General features: G+C 46.6%; 1 protein-coding gene across 1 annotated transcript in view; it reads left to right on the top strand.

Moving 5' to 3' along the window:
- LOC147662091 (uncharacterized) overlaps positions 1–20518 on the top strand; it is a 112679-nt gene that overhangs the window by 11516 nt on the left and 80645 nt on the right. The window contains exon 2 of the mRNA XM_086951121.1: positions 13252–14408. Coding sequence (XP_086807247.1) covers positions 13283–14408 — 1126 coding nt within the window. The 5' untranslated portion in view covers positions 13252–13282. The remainder of the gene's footprint in view (positions 1–13251; positions 14409–20518) is intronic.

Below are 20518 nucleotides of genomic sequence, written 5' to 3'. Positions count from 1 at the left end.
TGAGGGTTGAGACTGGGCAGACCAAACATGCACAAGAGAATGTGAGGGTTGGCACTGGGCATACCATGCAAACACAAGAGAATGTGAGGGTTGAGGCTGGCAGACCAAGCATGCACAAGAGAATGTGAGGGCTGAGGCTGGGCAGACCAAGCATGCACAAGAGAATGTGAGGGTTGAGGCTGGGTACACCAATCGTGCACAAGAGAATATGAGGGTTGAGGCTGAGCAGACCAAGAGTGCGCAAGAGAATGTGAGGGTTGAGGCTGGGCAAACCAAGCAATACAAAAGGGGATGATGGACGGAGCGTCTGAGCAAATCAAACAATCACCCCCAGTCAACTGATCTGGGTTTAATCCATCACCATTCTTTAGCTCACACTGCCACCCCAGTTCAGACATGGCCATAATACTGGCCTGGCTGATGAGGATTATGAATCCGAAACCGGTCCCAGGATGCTTGTTTCCGGTCCAGGAAAGACATGGCTTGGCAGTTCGGGCTGGACTGTTCCCATGAGGCACAGGGTCAGACTGATTTGCATATGGCCATGTCTGAACTGGGGTGGCAGAGTGAGCTAAAGAATGATGATGGATTATACCCAGATTAGTTGACTGGGGGTGAGTGTTTGATTTGCTCAGACGCTCCGTCCATCATCCCCTTTTGTATCGCTTTGTTCGCCATAAGTTGGCAGGTTTATGCTCAGACGTGAGTCCCTTGCTCACTTTACCACTGGATTCAAGATAGCCTGGCTGATGAGGATTATGAATCCGAAACCGGTCCCAGGATGCTTGTTTCCGGTCCAGGAAAGACATGGCTTGGCAGTTTGGGCTGGGCTGTTCCCATGAGGCACAGGGTCAGACTGATTTGCATATGGCCATGTCTGAACTGGGGTGGCAGAGTGAGCTAAAGAATGGTGATGGATTAAACCCAGCTCCGTTGACTGGGGGTGAGTGTCTGATTTGCTCAAACGCTCCGTCCATCACCCCCTTTTGTATCGCTTTGTTAGCCATAAGTTGCCAGGGTATGCTCAGACGTGAGTCCCTTGCTCACTTTGCCACTGGATTCAAGATAGCCTGGCTGATGAGGATTATGAATCCGAAACCGGTCCCAGGATGCTTGTTTCCGGTCCAGGAAAGACATGGCTTGGCAGTTTGGGCTGGGCTGTTCCCATGAGGCACAGGGTCAGACTGATTTGCATATCGCCATGTCTGATCTGGGGGGGCAGAGTGAGCTAAAGAATGGTGATGGATTAAACCCAGATCAGTTGACTGGGGGTGAGTGTTTAATTTGCTCAAACGCTCCGTCCATCATCCCCATTTGTATCGCTTTGTTCGCCATAATTTGGCAGGGTATGCTCAGACGTTAGTCCCTTGCTCACTTTGCCACTGTATTCAAGATAGCCTGGCTGATGAGGATTATGAATCCGAAACCGGTCCCAGGATGCTTGTTTCCAGTCCAGGAAAGACATGGCTTGGCAGTTTCGGCTGGACTGTTCCCATGAGGCACAGGGTCAGACTGATTTACATATGGCCATGTCTGCACTGGGGTGGCATAGTGAGCTAAAGAATGGTGATGGATTAAACCCAGCTCAGTTGACTGGGGGTGAGTGTTTGATTTGCTCAAACGCTCCGTCCATCACCCCCTTTTGTATCGCTTTGTTAGCCATAATTTGGCAGGGTTTGCTCAGACGTGAGTCCCTTGCTCACTTGGCCACTGTATTCAAGATAGCCTGGCTGATGAGGATTATGAACCCGAAACCGGTCCCAGGATGCTTGTTTCCGGTCCAGGAAAGACATGGCTTGGCAGTTTGGGCTGGGCTGTTCCCATGAGGCACAGGGTCAGACTGATTTGCATATCGCCATGTCTGAACTGGGGTGCAGAGTGAGCTAAAGAATGGTGATGGATTAAACCCAGATCAGTTGACTGGGGGTGAGTGTTTAATTTGCTCAAACGCTCCGTCCATCATCCCCATATGTATCGCTTTGTTCACCATAATTTGGCAGGGTATGCTCAGACGTTAGTCCCTTGCTCACTTTGCCACTGTATTCAAGATAGCACGGCTGATGAGGATTATGAATCCGAACCCGGTCCCAGGATGCTTGTTTCCAGTCCAGGAAAGACATTGCTTGGCAGTTCGGGCTGGACTGTTCCCATGAGGCACAGGGTCAGACTGATTTGCATATGGCCATGTCTGAACTGGGGTGACAGAGTGAGCTAAAGAATGGTGATGGATTAAACCCAGATCAGTTGACTGGAGGTGAGTGTTTGATTTGCTCAAACGCTCCGTCCATCATCCCCTTTTGTATGGGCAAACCAAGCATGCATAGGAGTATGTGAGGGTTAAATCCGGGCACACTACGCGTGCACAAGAGAATGTGAGGGTTGAGGCTGGGCAGACCACGCATGCACACTACGGAGCAGATTTAATATTTTTTAGTGCAACATAGTTCAGCAGTTAGGTGCAGCACTGTGATGTGCGAGGGGGAGTGAGCCGCGCTGAGCCAGATTTATGAAATACATCACGGTGCTGCTCACTACCCCTGCACTAGTACACAGTCTACCTAGTGCCACACAAAACCTTTACACCATAGGCCAGAGGTGTGTGTGCTGTCTAGCATAGGATTCGTACAGGAAACACACCATTCCAGTATAAAATCCTATACATAGAGTAATTCTTAAACACTCCAGAGTTTGTGCTTGTGCTGTAAAGTGCAGTGCAGGTTGTGTTTGTGCTGTAAAGTGCAGGGCAGGTTGTGTTTGTGCTGTGAAGTGCAGGGCAGGTTGTGTTTGTGCTGTGGAGTGTAGGTCAAGTTGTGTTTGTTCTGTGAAGTGCAGGGCAGGTTGTGTTTGTGCTGTGAAGTGCAGGGCAGGTTGTGTTTGTGCTGTAAAGTGCAGCGCACATGCAGTGTGTGGAGTGTTTGAAGAAGTGACAACGTTTCTCCGTGTTATCACCTGATTCAAGGTTTTTTTTAACATAAAATTCTCAGATCCTCAGTACTCTCACAATGCGATATTGAAGCCTTGTACATTTTTCCATATTTCCGCGCGTCGCTAATATATGAAGTATCACGTGTCCATGGCGGTGATAGAAAGGCGGAGTTTATTTTTTACAGAATACTCCACCCACAGATCTGCTTCCTCCTCAGATACTGACACCTTCCCACTCCCTCAGCAGCATTCCACATTGGGTGTTGCCTCAGAGACTTTGGGATGTCACAGCTCTGTTGAAGAGACTGCAAGAACTTTGTGTGAAGAGTGAGCCATGATTATTTGGAGTGTTAAATGTGATTGTGCAGATCTGTGCCCGCCCTGTGTGTAGGTGTCTGGGAGTAGGTGATGCTCGTGAATGGCCTGGACGAAGCATATTCTTTCAATACAAAATGTATGGAAGTGATTTGTGTTTGCGAGACAGTGTGTATGTGCTTGTTTGTGATTGGTCGTCTTGGATGGATACATTATATATGAGCGCGTAAGCAACTGATCCGTTTGATTACTTATTTCCAGTGTGTAGGTCTTTGTGCCTGGGGATAAATTGTGTTTCACGTGTGTGTTTTTCACGTGAGTGTGTGCACTGCAGAGCACAATGCCTGTGTAATTATGCAGCATTGAAGATGTGGTTAAGAGATACCTGGTTTGTTACATTAATCCATGTGATCGTGGGTGAACAGCGGACTGGAAAATCAGGCGAGGAGGCCGGATATAGTGAGCGATAGTGTTTTATTAAGTTTATGCACAGTGGGTTGCGGTGACAAAGGAAGAGGTCGGGTCCAATGCCGGTCCGGGTGTGTGTCTTCTTCTCTGTTCTTCCAAGTCTTCCCAGGGTTAGATGGGCGTCCGGGTCTTGCGTGTAGCCGTCTCTGGGTGGTCGGAGAACACGCGCTCCGCCGTAACTCTCGTCCGAGTTACGGCCGCTCTTCAGCCACCTCCGTGGGACTCCACCACTCTTCGGTCCACTCCTCGCTGTCGCCGTTCCCGTCTTCTCCGTCCGTCACCGCTCTAGCCGAAAGCTCCTGCCACGATCCTTCGACGGCGTCAGTCTCTCTCCTTCCGTCTTTTCTGTCTCCGGCCGGCTGTAGGGAGGCGGGACTTCCAGGGTCGTAGGATAGTCCTTCCGGTTCCTCGTTCCACTGGATTGGATCCTGCATGGGAGAGAGGGGCGGGATTTCGGTCGTCATGGACGCTGTTGTTGGGGACCCTTTGCGTCTACTCGGGCATGATGCGGGGCGAGGTGGCAACAGAGGTGAGGGGTTGACTCGGGGTCGGGTGTCCCGAGGAGCGGGATCACATTCCCTTCCCCTAGCTGTCTTTCTTGTACCCGGTGAGGAACCAGGGTATCGAGACAGATAATCAGCGTTACCTTGTTCTGAACCCTTCCTGTGTACGGTTGTGAAGTGGTAGGGTTGGAGGGACAAGAACCAGCGAAGGACTCGATCATTGTGCCCTTTATTCTGAGCCATCCACTCGAGGGGAGCATGATCGGTATAGATGGTGAATTGTCTCCCTTCTAAGTAATACCGGAGGCTTTCCACGGCCCATTTGATGGCAAGTGCTTCCTTCTCTACCACGGCATAGTTCTTTTCACGTGGGAACAGTTTCCTACTTGGGAAGAGAATAGGTTTCTCGTCACCCTGAGGGTTTTTTTGTGATAGGACCTCCCGAGTCCTTGTTCGGAGGCGTCTGTCTGTAGTATAAAGGGTAGGGTGTAGTCAGGGCTTACTAACACAGGATGGGAGGTCAGAGCGTTTTTCAGATCGGAAAACGCCTGTAGCAAGACGGTTGTGGGCGTCCTAAGAAGGGCGTCCGTTTTCACGGTTTTCTTTAAAAGGTCTGTGAGGGGCGCTGCTCTTTGGGAGAAGTAGGGTACGAAGCGTCTGTAGTACCCCAATAGCCCTAGGAAAGCACGGAGGTCTCTTTTGGTCTGAGGAAAAGGGAGGGATTGGATGGCTTCAATTTTACTCTCTTGAGGTCTTATTAACCCTTCACCCAGGAGGTAACCGAGATATTTAACAGTCTGGGCGGCTAGAGTGGTTTTCGCAGGATTTATGGTGAAACCATACTTCCCCAGGGAGGTGATGACCTGTTGAAGGTGCTCTAGATGTTGGGTCCAGTGGTCACTGTAAATGACAATATCATCAAGATACGCGCCTGCATATAGTGAATGAGGCCGTAAGATTGTATTCATGGCCCGTTGGAACGTGGCTGGGGCGCCATGAAGACCGAAAGGTAGGACCAGAAATTGATATAGGCCATCAGGGGTGGAGAAGGCTGTCTTTTTTTTGTCCTCTTCTCTGAGGGGGATCTGCCAATACCCCTTACAGAGGTCTAGCGTGGAGATATATTGTGCCTTTCCTATACGTTCGACCATTTCGTCGACGCGGGGCAATGGATAGGTATCGAAAGTGGATATTTTGTTGACCTCCCTGAAATCTATACAGAAATGGACAGATCCGTCCGGCTTGGGTACCAGTACTATCGGGGAGTTCCACTCGCTTGTGGAGGGTTCGATGATTCTCATCTTTAACATCTGTTCGGTCTCATTTCGTATCACCTCTCTGCGAGCTTCAGGGATTCTATATGGCCTTTGTCTGACTACCTTCCCGGGTACTGTTTGTATAGAGTGTTCGGTGATGGTTGTGTGTCCCTGGGAAGAGGAAAACACATGTCGTAACGGAAAAAGGACTGTCTCTAGTTCCTGTCTCTGTTGTGACGTGATATCGTGGTCAATACAGGGGTTGAAGGAAAGGGGACCTGGGTGATGTGCTCCCGATAAAACTGGACGAGGGCCTTCCCATTTTTTTAGAAGATTGACATGATATATTTGTGTCACCCCACGGGTATGATCAATCTCTATCTCGTAGGTGACCGGGGTCACCTGACGCAGGATGGGATAAGGGCCCTGCCACTGTCCCAGGAGTTTTTGATCAGAGGAGGGTAGCATCAATAGCACAAGATCGCCTGCTACAAAGGTCCTGGGTTTGGTGCCTTTATCGTACTGACCCTTTTGCTTGTTCTGGGCATTCTCGAGGTTCTGGCGTACTATGTCTCTAATGACTGCTAAGTGTGTTTTTAGATTCTCCATGTACTCGGGAAGAGGTCGAGTACGATCTGGTTCTGCTTCCCATGCTTCTTGGGCCATATCCAGCAGGGTACGAGGGGGTCGCCCATATAACAACTCGTAGGGCGAGTATCCGGTGCTACTCTGAGTAGCGCAACGGATGGCAAACAGGGCCAGGGGTAGCATATCCTCCCACCGTTTGGCTTCCAACCCCAGCAGTTTCTTAAGGGTCTGTTTCAGTGTGGCATTGTACTTCTCGACGAGTCCGTCGGTCTGGGGGTGGTATGCGGAAGTACGGATTTGTTTGAAACCTAGGTGGGAGCAGACCTGCTTCATCAGGGCAGAGACAAAAGGGGTACCCTGATCGGTTAAGATTTCTCTGGGAAACCCCACCCGCGTAAAGACTGAAATGAGGGCCTTTGCAATGTTCTGTGTGGTGGGCTGCCGCAAGGGAAGAGCTTCAGGGAATCGGGTTGCATAGTCCACAATGACCAGGGCGTAGCGACATCCGCTGCGGGAGGGTAATAGGGGTCCAATAATGTCCATCCCTACTCTACTAAAGGGGACATCAATCACGGGAAGGGGTTGTAGCGGTGCCCTAGGGGGTCTGTATCTGCTATGTCTCTGGCATACTGGACATTCTTTACAAAACCTTTTGATGTGTTGGAAAATCCCAGGCCAGTAGAATTTATCCAAGATCGTTTGGCTAGTCTTTTCCTCTCCGAAGTGACCTCCCAGAAGGTGACTATGGGCCAGGAAGAGTACCTTCTCCTGAAAGGGACCGGGGACCAGGAGTTGGGGATTCTGTTGGTTCCCACCCTTGCGATATAATAGCCCGTTTTTCTTGAAAAAGTAGGGACCTACGATAAGGGGATCCTCTTGTTCCACAGCCCTTCCCCAGGCTTCCTGTAATAGAGGGTTTTCCTGTTGTGCTGCCCTAAATTCTCGGTCCGTGTGCCAAGGATGGTCATCCGGGATCACTGGATAAGCGCCTGTATATTCTCTTCTTTCCTTTCTTTTCTGTGCTTTGGACTTGATTGGTTTACGTGCCTGTACGGGGGAGGACATTCCATTCGGAAAGGGTGCTTCTTCCCACCAGTGGGTCAGGGACTCAGTGGTGTCTCGTAACAGTTCGGGTAGTCCTGGATAATCGCTTCCCAGAATCGCCTGTTCCGGTAGGGTGGGGATCAACCCCACAGTGAGAGCGGTACCAGGATCCTTGTCATGTCGAACCTTTACTTGGGTGGTTGGATATGTCTTGGTATCCCCGTGAACACACTGAATGGCTACCGTGTTGGACGAAGGTTTAATAGGGTGTGATAAAGCCTGAGGTCTTATGACGCTCTGTCGACACCCGGTGTCTGTTAGGGCCATTAGGGTTTGTCCATCAAAACTCACTGGACATCGAAACGGAGGGGGGGTGGTCCCTGGTACGGAACACACGTAGTTACGTGCCAGACCAACTTCCATCGGTTCTTCTTTGTGCGGACATACTCTGGCAATGTGACCGAATCCGCCACAGCTGTAGCATTGTGGTCCAGGATTGACGGGACGTGGTATCATTGGAGCGGGGAACACAAGTGGTGGGTCAGGCCTTCTGGGAACAGCGGGACGAGGAGGTCGGGGACCGGTAGGAGGGTGTGATCTGTGGGAGTGATCCTCTCTTCCCCTTTGAACTTCCTGGGCCCGGCTACAGGCGCTTGCAATTTCGATTGCCGTGTCCAAGGTCAGGTTGGCATGCTGGCGCACCCATCTTTGGGTGTTTGGATGCAGGGATGATAGAAATTGTTCCAGGTATATCTTTTCTAGAATGTTCTCTTTAGTGGAGGTATCTGGTTTTAGCCAGCGATTGGTTAAGTCTTTTATACGGAAGGAGAGGGCTCGAGGGGTCTCTTGGGGACCTTCCTTTACCTGTCGTAGTCGTACTCGGTACGTTTCCTCGTCAATACCCAGCCGTTCAAGGATGCATTTCTTCACGTCTGCATATGGGGTGTTGCCCTGAATGTTCGCTTGTTGGTAGGCGGCCTGTAGATCCCCTGTTAGCAGAGGTCCGAGATAATGAGCCCATCGATCGGCAGGCCAGGTGGCCGCCTGTGCTAACCTTTCAAAGTTAGTAAAAAAGAAGTCAGGGTCCTCCCCCGGCACATACTTCTGAAGAACCACCGATGGGAGGGAGGACATCGGTCTCGGTTGACCTAAGACATCGGTCAATTTCCCCATGGCTTGTTCATGGGTTGTTCCCTGCCCCTTTAAGACATCATGGAGTTGTCCACGGTCATCCTCCGCTGTCTTTAGGAACTGCTCCATTAGTTTGCCCAGCTGTTCCTGGGACTCCGCCATCCTCTTCATCACGGCCTCCATACCTCCAGGTAATCCCACTTCTGACACCAGATGTGATCGTGGGTGAACAGCGGACTGGAAAATCAGGCGAGGAGGCCGGATATAGTGAGCGATAGTGTTTTATTAAGTTTATGCACAGTGGGTTGCGGTGACAAAGGAAGAGGTCGGGTCCAATGCCGGTCCGGGTGTGTGTCTTCTTCTCTGTTCTTCCAAGTCTTCCCAGGGTTAGATGGGCGTCCGGGTCTTGCGTGTAGCCGTCTCTGGGTGGTCGGAGAACACGCGCTCCGCCGTAACTCTCGTCCGAGTTACGGCCGCTCTTCAGCCACCTCCGTGGGACTCCACCACTCTTCGGTCCACTCCTCGCTGTCGCCGTTCCCGTCTTCTCCGTCCGTCACCGCTCTAGCCGAAAGCTCCTGCCACGATCCTTCGACGGCGTCAGTCTCTCTCCTTCCGTCTTTTCTGTCTCCGGCCGGCTGTAGGGAGGCGGGACTTCCGGGGTCGTAGGATAGTCCTTCCGGTTCCTCGTTCCACTGGATTGGATCCTGCATGGGAGAGAGGGGCGGGATTTCGGTCGTCATGGACGCTGTTGTTGGGGACCCTTTGCGTCTACTCGGGCATGATGCGGGGCGAGGTGGCAACAGAGGTGAGGGGTTGACTCGGGGTCGGGTGTCCCGAGGAGCGGGATCACAATCCATTTATAAGGTGTGAGACTGTACAAGTGAGAGTTGGAGTTTGTGTCACATCTGTGAGTACACAATTGAATGGACTTTTTAAAGAGCAATTTTTTGTGTGTGCGTGTTTGTTGCAAACATTTGGCGTGTGTGTTGCAAGCATTTTGCCAAAGACAAGCCTGTCTGCTCCCAGGCCCACCTGGCCGCCACTGCTGGGACCAGAAGTCAGGAAGTATACTCAATATTTCTCATATTCTGCATAAGATCTAAAGTCTTTCAGGTACACAGATTTTAGTATCTCCCCCATGTTTGTCTCGTTTTTAGAGGCAAATGGCGTGTATGCCAGCCACACATATAGAGTAATCTGGTACTCAACAGACCTCAGTTTGGACCGACAAACAATAAGACTATTCTACATCCTCAGATTGAGGAGTCGTTAAAAGCGCTTTACTAAACCCACCCTCCCTAGGCAAAGATAAGGTGGAAATACTCAAATTATTAGAATCTCCTAAGACGGATATCCTGTTCTTAACTGAAACCTGGTTGTCAGAGGGATCTTCTCCAGATCTCCAGAAGCCGTACCCGAAGATGACCAAAAGACGACACGCTCAGAGAAAGGAGGTGAGAAAGCAGCAATTATTCACCAGTGGATTCACACATCTCTTTTACAAATTACTCAAACTGAAGTGATAGATCTGCTTTCCTTTCTCAAGTTTCGAGTTGATGACGACAACTCGGTCCCTAAAGATAATGAATTTGCTGATTTAATGATGTTGAATTTACACCAACACATTACATGCTCAGATCACATAAAATGAAATACCTTAGATCTGATCTGGGTGTATAATTCGAATTGACTGAATATAATCATCCTTCCTTGCATATGGTCCAATCAGATGGTGATACATTAATACAGAGCCAGTGTTATCAACACTTTCAAACCCCTCCCCCCTCTTCCCATCAATTGAAGACATTCTCTCCAAAGAAAAATAATCCACTCTGTGGCTTAGACATGCTAGTGACCCACACCCCTCAAATCCAACAGCGTGTTATAAACCGCACCAGACCAGTGCCCTGGTACAAGCCAGAGCTAAAGGAGGCGAAATCTGCATTGCGTCGACACTGGCGGGACAGGGATGATGAAGAGAGCAAAATCACATTTTAAATTGAGCTTGAGGAATATAAAGGCAAACCCGTTCTATGCAAAGTCCTCTTAATAGGCAAAAAAAAGTCTTACAAGCAAATGAAAATTGATTTTAGATATCCTGAATGATTAGTCGCCCCTAAATGAAATGAGAACTTCCCTGACTCCTATCGAGGCATTCTGTGACAATCTAAATACTTAACAAAAACATTCTTTAAAGATACTATAAACAAATACAGCAGTAATAAGTCTGAAGTTGAGTCTGAAAAGAACTCTACTCTCCTTATCCTTGTTTGAAGAAATAAACAGGCTTCATGAATTCATGATCAAGGTCAAATTCGGGTCACCAACTGACCCTTGCCCTCCAGCAGTCATGGAATCTCTGACCTCAACAATCAATCAATCAATCAGCATTTATAAAGCATACCCCAAGGATATCTGGGCGCTGAGGGTGCTGCGTCTCCGTCGAAAAGCGAGGTCTTGAGCAGTACCCTGCGGAGCGTTTTCATCAATTCAGCAGCTCAAGCGATCATTCCAAGCGCGTTTCAAAATGCTGTAGAGCTTACGATACTGAAAAACCAGGGAGAAGTCCCGGATATAACCAAGAATTATAGGCCAATATCTCTGCTCCCTTTACCTGCAAAAACTATTGATCAGAGAACTGTCTTCAAGCGGTTCTAGGCTTTATAACTACACCAGCTCTCAGATAATTCTTATCAATGGAATGTCAGCCTCACAACTCCAGTATCAAAATATGATGCAATTTGATGATTACTTGATGAGGTTCAATCAACTAAACTGAATATTGACCAAACTGAGAATGTAATTTGAAAGAATAAGACCAACGTTTGGAGCCAACTTTACTCTCCAACAAAAATGCCTCTGAGTGATAATCGATAGCAATCTTAGCAAGATCCAGCTGCTGGAGCAGTAGGATCTAAATGCAGATTTGTGCTGAAACTACTTTAGAAACTAACCCCACTCCTCCCACTATAGACAAGAAAAGCAATAGCGGTGCCTGCAGTCCTATCTAGATCTCATCATGCCAACCGAGTATATGTAAGAATACCCAATATCAGGAGAAGAAAAGTGACCTGCCCAATATATTTTACAACTAGGCCTCAGAGAGGTCCAACAAACTTAAGGCCAGATGTGTGAGACCAAATACCGGTCGGTAACGGCCGATTTTGGCCGTTACCGACCGGTATTTGGGTTTTGTAATGTAGGGGGCCTATGATTTACAGAATCAGTAAATTTACCGATTCGGTAAATTTACAGAATCGGTAAAATACTGAATCGGTAAATTTACTGATTCTGTAAATCAATATGTAGGTGGCACAGTAAACAGTGCCATAGGCCCCTAAGAATTCGTTATTTACCACGTAATACTATTGCATGGTAAATAACTAATTCCTGTGTACATGCACATCTGTGCATGTACACCTGTGCCATGTGGCACACTGACATGCCCTAAGGGCATGTCTGTGTGTCACATGGCACACAAGCCAGAATCAGGGGTGCCACAGGGTGTCAAAGTGACACCCTGTCCCCCTTGCAAATTCGGTATTTTTACAGTTTCAGTAATTACCAAATCGGTATTTGCCATTGATTCCTATGGGCTTCAAGGCCCATAGGAATCAATGGCAAATACCGATTCGGTAATTACCAAATCGGTAAATACCGAATCCTACCGATTCGGTATTTGTTACCGAATAATTACCTACATCAGATTTACCGACTCATGAATACTGAATCGGTACAATTCGGTATTTATGAATCGGTAAATCTGATTTACCTACATCGAGCCCTTAATATTACACTCGGAACCACATAGGAACATCTCAGACACAAATATTCACAAAAAATGCGAAAAAACATTTTATTAAATAATTCATTTTTTCCTTATTTTTTTCTCATTTATATATGTAACATAGTACACAGAAGTTCATAATAGAAAAATCAAAACTATAATGGATAAAAGTTCATCAAGGACTGAATCAACTCCTAGTAATGGCCCACACACCACACAACACATACATACCAACATACATACCACTCAATTCATAAATCATACAACACTCCGCAAAGATATCAAAAATAAGTGATGAATTATGGACAGTTGGAGTAATATCCCAGGTGCTTCAGATGGTTCTCAAAAGGAACAAACGCCAACGCGCGTTTCGGTGTAAAGCCCCAGCCGGGGCTACACATTCATCAGGGCAGGAGTGGAGAATACCCAATATCACCATTCATAGACTACAAGTATTTCACAGCGACGCAGCTTGTGCACTACATCATCTTCAGAGGTGGGCACGCGCCATACCTATATTGAAATAACAAATCCAGGGTTGAGAGGTCTAGTCCCTCACTTTATTGCAAACCAGGTGGCAATGTATTCACCCGTACAAAAGCAGAGATCTCCTCGCTTGAATTTATTTGCTATTGCAAAATTATAGAAGATCAGATCAGGTGGACGCAGCTTTGGTACAAGTTCCTTTCATCCAGAAATCTGACAGCCCACAAGCCTATTCAGACTAGATTCTTCCCCGTTATGGTTTGTTTTCTCCTCTTTTATGTATTTCTGATTCAGTTCCAAGAAACCCCCGGTTGAACATGCTCTCTATATGTGCAATGACATAATAAGCGTTTTGTAGATCCTGTAGAGGTTTGGTATGTTGGCGCGTGCTTCAGTCACAGACCTGAATACTGCAAAAGAGAGGTGTACAGTGCAAGTGAGGATGATAGCGCAGTCTTGTCTGCCAGGGTATTATAAACCTTTCATTGCTGCAAGGCTGTTACAGTATTCTCTTTTTGTGGTTGCACAGTGTACAATTTGAGCAGACCAAGGAACAGACGAAATGTTGGAAACACATTTCAAATCCGTGCCTTTCATAGTATATGAACTATGTTGCGGGTATTGTGAAATTTTAATGATTCAATTTTTTTCAGGTTTTAGAAATTTGCAGTTTTCTCTGATCAGGAGTATTTTGACCTAACTGTCCTGTGATAACGTGTTGTCTTTTCTCTTTTCCTCTCCTCTGCAGACACTTGAGACTTGAACATCAATTTACCAGAATGGGCAGAAGACGGGCTCCAGAAAAGAAAGTGACAGCGCAGTGTTCACATGAATCCGTAAGAGCCACAGTCCCATCTTTACCTCTCCATGACGTCTCAACTTCAAGATCCCAAAATGATGCTCAGAGGGACCAGGACCTGGAACCGCTTTCGGAGAACCTGCCCCACATTATCCTTTTATCCATGCTGGAGGAGTTGGAAGCCAAACTGGATAACTTGATGAATACTGTGGAGGACGTACCTTCTAGAGTCGCTGGGCTGATTAAGAAAATCTGGATAGAAAAGGATCAAGGTTCCCTAGATAATGGTGGAGTGTCTTTGGAGGTGGTCTGTCCGGCGAGTATTAGAGATTGTGCTGTTAGCGGGTCTTCTGCAACACCTCAACTGGACAGGTCAGAGGAACCGAGCTTGTGTCTTCAGACAGTGTCTTCTGATGGGCATGCACCAAAGCAGGAGTGTACGCTCTCCACGCCAACTGATGTTCAAGGGCGTCCAGAGGAGCCAAACCTTTGTCTGCAGCCAATGTTTTCTGATCGACATCACCCCCAGCAGGACCAGTGCTTGCAACCTGGGTTTCCAGATAGAAATGGAGTACAGCAGGATTGTCCTCTATCCCGGTGCCCTCAGACAGATCCTCCAGGCAGATCACTGGAGGCAAACCTGTGTCTTCACTCAGAATTTGTTGATGGGCAGACACCAAAGCAAGACCAGAGCGTACAGACGGCGTTCCCAGAAGAGTGGGAGCCAGATGAGCCCCTGAAGCAAGAACCATCCCCATTGTCTACTAATAGCAGGGACCAGAAACAGAACCTCTACCCACACCCACTATTTCCTGAAGGACACAAACCACAGCAAAACTACCGTATACAACCCGCGCTACCAGATGGGAACGGACCAGATGATCCCTTGGAGGAAGAACTGATGTGTTTTCATTTCCAAGATCCCCAGGAGAACCGCAGCCTACAACCCGTGTCACCTGATGGGATGTCATCAGACGACCACATAGAGTCTGGGCTATTGTCCTTTGATGAGTTGGGGTTACAACAAACCCAGTGCCTACAGCAACACCTATGCTTGAAGCAGGAATTCCCTAATGCACCATTATTGCTGTTCGAAGCTACCCCAGGTATGTGTTTCACTATAAATGGACTCTCAGAGTGCATACTAACAGATGTAACCTCTTCAAAATGCGTAATATCAGATTTTAGAAAGTCTCTGAGGGGAGGATTATGGTTTGGATGGAACCCACTGAGCGATACTGACCCCCAGAGTACGAGTACACAGGGTGCAGATGTTTCCCTGCAATCTCCTCCTCTATTTCCACACAGGACTGCATCCTTCCTGTGCAGAAACAGGCCTGGTTATGGGACTCTGCATGAGACAAATAGGCCAGTAGCTCTTGTCGTTCCATGATCGTCCCCATTCCAGGCTGAGGAACTGGAAATAGTGTTATTCATGGGAGGAATTACTGGCCAGAATCACACGTAATAGTCGGATGCAAGTGATGTGGTGTTCATTGAGATTAGCAGACATGCGTAGTCTAGAGAGTGAACTGTGTTTCTAGTTGCACTGTTACATTGGGTAAGACGCAGTCGTCTCCAGTTCCTTATATAAAAATCCTAGTCTGTATTCGGCCCCAACAGCAGGGCTGACCAGGGATGTTGTTGTCACTGCACGGTTCTCCAGGAGTGCACACCACCTCATGATAGACAGATACACAAAGGTTTTGTAACTCTGAGGTGACTTCCAATAATCTTATTATATGCACCAGGTGGTACTTTATCCCGTATAATACATGGTCACACCATCACCGTTCCCACAAATCTTAGTGCGTAGCTCTTACATATGCAGCAGCTGACATGTTTGCAAACTTGAAGAATGAACTTAAAACCTCTTGTGCAAAAGTAAACATCAAATCTGTTAGATATTTCTTCCAAAAAGATGTTAGAAACTGTTCAATAAAAGCCCATTGAAAAAAAAAGCTGCAGTAGCTCGAAACGTGTAGAAACATGCAGAAATATTCCACCCTTCCTTTATCTAAGGAAACTAATAAACATATTCCCTCTGCTTCTCATAGTAAGCTAGTAACATAAAGCAGAAGTAATAAAAGCAAAGTTCTGTTTGTTGCTTTAAACAGCTGCTTCAGTTATGCTTCGTGACTTGACCTTCTTTTCACATCAGCTGCTGGCGCTGGCAGCAGGCATTGTGCCCACAGAACTCATCTGTAATAACATATAAAAGCTGAGTTCTGACGTCTTTTCTTCATAATCACTGACTTGGTGCGTCACAAATTCCTGATTATAAAGAAATTGGAGACTGCCATTTATACAGGGATTACAGAATCCCATGTAATATAATTATATATATACATATAATAACTTTGGTACAGTTCAATGAATCTGCACAAAACTATTTGGGATTGGCCTGGCTAGTTTCATGCAGTGTTTTTTGTGGTCCTCAAATTAAGCCACTAGTCCTTTAAGATAGAGCTAGCTGGACCTTTAGCCCATGAATGGTCCGTGCATCTGGACTCGTGGACCCAAATGTAAAAATATATCGGATCCGATTGGATGAGGGAGTTTTTTCTCCTGTCGTCCATTTCGGATACGTAAACCCAAAGTTGGGTCTGCGGACCTGAAGCTCCCTGATTGGCTGGCTACATCTTGAACCATTACTTGATGAAGAGACTTGTTCCCCGCATCCTGTAAAAATACTAAAGAAGCCATAAAGAGCTGTGGTGCCATCCTGTCTCTCCCTGGCACAGGGGCTGCCTAATGTTAAAATGTAGAAAGAAATTGCTGATTTTGAGACAGAGGTTGGATTCCACATCATGACCCTTGTGGTCCGCAAACCTTAGGCAGGTGTCTGAGCAGGCACAGTAATTGGCCTTGTACCCTGGTGGATATTTGTGATGTTCGGAGACCTGCTCCTCGTTCTGAAACCCTATTGATGTCCAATAAGGATACACAAGTTTGCAAGGGTCCGAGAACCCCAAGAAAGTGTCCGGGAACCCTTAAAAATAAAAAATAAAGAAACATAAGCCAGGCCATGCAGGGAATCCCCTGCTGTGCCCAGGCACCGTTGAACACCTGTGCCTGCTTGGTGTTGGCTGCAGGGAACTGTTGCGTGTGTATATGATGAAGGAAAAAACCCCCACTGAAAACAAGCATTGGCAAAACAAATAGGTGTCTCCAATCTTAAAGCTATTGGCTTTGGCAACGAGTTTTAGCCATTATGTACCCTAGTGTGACTGCTGTTCGGCATGGCTAAAAGTTAGTGGCACGAGGTCGGGTGGGGTAGATGGAAGCGGGATAAATTGGGGTAGAGTGCAATGGGGTAGATTGGAGTCAAATGGGGTAGATTGAATTGAGGTAGATTTGGGTTGTAGAAGTGAAATCTGTAATATAAGGAATAACAATTGATAGAAAGATAACACAACCACAGCTCTTTGTCAACTCAGTGAGTGGTAGATTTATTAGCACAACAAATAACAATTAACGTGCAACACGTAGACAGTCAGCGTAGAAGCCTGAATGTCCAAAGATTTAATATGTTTGGTACACTTTATATTACGTTAAAAAGAAAAGGAGGACCCCACACAGACTAATAGGGGACTGGGGGGATAATGGATCTTCAAAATGAGAACAGGGCGTCCCCACGAGAAGACAGTCAAAGACTTTGTGTCACACCTAGTTCCTAGAATCTAGGGTGAGTGTTCCATTTATCTAGATGCGACTTTATAAAGCATGCCAATAATCTGGCGGGAAAGGTAAAGTTACAATGATTCGTGCTTACTTGCTATCCGTGTATGATCAAAAAAGAGCAATGTATATTTACTGTTCTGGTTACTAGTATCCCTACAGATGCCGACTGTTATTGAAAGGGGATTGTTGTCTCACCGTATAATCAACATTAAAAATGACCGTTTTCTAGTAATACACACAATGAGCTAAAAAGGCCTAGTTTTCAACAAACATGTACATAAGTCAATGTTTTCAGTAAATGTTAAAAAAAGGAAAAATTTACCACACCATGAGTTACTCTGTTACACATTTATTATACATACACATTTAAAATTCCAAAATTATAAAGCATACAATTAATCAAGGAAACAAAGTTCATACATTTGCATAAAACAATTTAAAAACAAAGAATCACAGGTCGACGCGGCGTTTCGGTTTCTTGTATTTCTACCTTCTTCAGGACAGATTCTACATGAGTTTAAAAAGAAATTTTAAAAAAACAGAGTTACTCTACGTTGCATTGGTGCAGACCATTAAGTATACATAGTTATGAGTAATCATGAGCTAATTTAACTGAAACTTCATTTCTAGGCATCTCTAGTCCAAACAGACCTTATTACATCCCCCAGGCTTTTCTATTCCATATTGCTGGTGATGTGTACACACAGTTAGGCATAAAAAATCTCATGCTGGTAATTCTAAAAAACATTAGTTTAAGAACACATATCGACCATGTCTTTACTATTCATACACTTTGTACAAAACACCACTAGTTTTGTACAAAGTGTATGAATAGTAAAGACATGGTCGATATGTGTTCTTAAACTAATGTTTCCTTGATTAATTGTATGCTTTATAATGATGGAATTTTAAATGTGTATGTATAATAAATGTGTAACAGAGTAACTCATGGTGTGGTAAATTTTTCCTTTTTTTTAACATTTACTGAAAACATTGACTTATGTACATGTTTGTTGAAAACTAGGCCTTTTTAGCTCATTGTGTGTATTACTAGAACACGGTCATTTTTAATGTTGATTATACGGTGAGACAACAATCCCCTTTCAATAACAGTCGGCATCTGTAGGGATACTAGTAACCAGAACAGTAAATATACATTGCTCTTTTTTGATCATACACGGATAGCAAGTAAGCACGAATCATTGTAACTTTACCTTTCCCGCCAGATTATTGGCATGCTTTATAAAGTCGCATCTAGATAAATGGAACACTCACCCTAGATTCTAGGAACTAGGTGTGACACACAGTCTTTGACTGTCTTCTCGTGGGGACGCCCTGTTCTCATTTTGATGGTACACTTTATAGACTCAAACCACAAGACCACCCATATGACACGTAGGGAGAAGTGTGGCTCAATGATTGGAGCGGCAGACCCTGATGCAGCGGTCTAGCCCGGGACCAGGGTTCAATTCCCGGCCTCAGCGGGTCTTGGGCTCAAAATTCCACGGACCTGATAATTCTCGCCTCGGTGCCTATTCCAATCATGGAGTCCCACTCTGCAACTCTGGGCAATAGCTTGCTTAATCTCCACAACGGCCCCCACAATGCTAAGGATGCCTGGCCTCCACCTTGGGGGTGCCCAGGAGTGGACGCCTCACAGGGAAAGCCAGGATGGGTTCCACAGCGGTATTCGTACAAGCGCCTTGAGACCCTTGCGGGTGAGTAGTGCGCTATACAAGTATCAATTTACATTTACATTTAAGTATTATACGTAGTTACAGTCAACCATGATTCCCTCAGCCAATGGACAAAGATCTGTAACAAGACATCTCCTTGTAAGGTTTGATACATTTGATGCCCACATACTGTAGCTAACCATGTGATCAGAATGGGCAGTATTGGGGTCAGTCAATCAAAATGCGAGCTGCTGGTATATTTCCATACAGACTGCGACATAAGCAAGGCGATGAGTAATATTGCGAAATCTGTTATTGGCTAATAAAATGTATTGTGCAAGCAGTGTGTCACGCACCTCGTCTGGGCGTAGAGAAATGCAAGGACAGCATTTCTCAGACGGTGAAAGGGCAAAACCTCCCAAGATGGAGGTTTTTAGATGTAGGCTAAGTTAATAGGGCCTGAAGCCACTACAGTTGGTATCAAAGAAAAAGATGGCTTCAACATCTCCCAAATCTGATACCAAATCAATATACCCTGCGTGCCAACAAATTCATGCCCATGGCAGGCACTTCAGCCACTGCCTGTTGCTCCTGTCGCTCCGGCTTATGGCCACGGCGTATTGAGCAAGAGCAGTAGGAGACAAGGGATGCACAGCAGACTGGGTAGACCTGTATAATAATGCAGAGTGTCAACAACACAGCTGCTATTATGATAACAGCCTTTAGGATCCATGAGCCCCAACCTGACAGCCATTGCATCAGTTTGTCCCAAAACTCACCAGTGTGTATGCCCTCTGCCTCATCCCTAATGTCCTTTATGTTATGGATTGCCCTATCTATGTTCCGGCTGTTGTCAGGTATATAAGAACAGCACTTCTGATGGATGACACGACAAAGCCCACCTTCCTTGGCTAGGATGATGTCTAAAGCAACCCTATTCTGGATCACTACCGCCCGCATAGCAGACAGCTCTGCTGTTATGTTTCCCAGCCCTGCTGTAGTAGAGTCAGCCAGATCCTCAATCATTCTATCTAACTCATGTATCCTCTGGGAGGTGTACACTACTCCGGCACCTGGGACCATTACTCCAACAGCTGTCATAAAATGATCAGCCCATCCAGCTGACCTTCTCATCCTTGTAGGCCTCACACCTGGTCTTCTAATCTGTGCTATGTCTGAGAAGTGGACCATACGTGGTATTATTGATGCAAGGTAGCAACGGCCGTACCAACCTGGAGGCAGGTAAAAGTATGCCCATGGTCCGCAGACAAAAAATAGACCCTTGTAACCCACCAGTCCAGGTGAGGACCCAGTATTGCTGTCCTTGATACGTGACAGTCTCGTGATGTCTGTGCAGTTACTTTTGCCCACAAAAATCTGGTTCACCTTCCTAGGTTCCATTATCCTCCTCATCTTGATTATCCTGTCCTTACATGCCAACAATCCTTGTTGTCCCTGCAGTAGATCCTGTAACACACAAGGGCAGGGTATGCATGACTGCTGTGTTGAGCAGTTATGTGCTATAGCTATGTCTGAAGGTAATTTAGGTGCTCTGTCCCGCTGCATCCCTTCATCATATAGGATGCAGGATGGGGCTAGGGACAGCTCTTCTACCCTAAACCCTGGTATATTACCTCCATGTTTCCGCTCTGCTCATTATCATTCTCCTCAGCCCTGTTCCTGGATCTCCTGTCAAATGTGCTAAGCATCTCAGTGTCTGACCTTGTAGGGTGCATATTCCTGCATGGTGCCCATTTCTTCTTAGGCTCCCTGGCACCCTGTCTGGCACCCGCTATATTGGAAACATTCAGTGTTGGGGATGCCGCGAGGCCAGTGTTTGGTGGTGCAACTAATAC

Source organism: Lissotriton vulgaris, unplaced genomic scaffold (genome assembly GCF_964263255.1).
Source record: "Lissotriton vulgaris unplaced genomic scaffold, aLisVul1.2 SCAFFOLD_692, whole genome shotgun sequence".
Classification (NCBI taxonomy): Eukaryota; Metazoa; Chordata; class Amphibia; order Caudata; family Salamandridae; genus Lissotriton; species Lissotriton vulgaris.
Note: the sequence above shows the minus strand (reverse complement) of the source record. Positions and strands in the feature narration are given on the sequence as shown.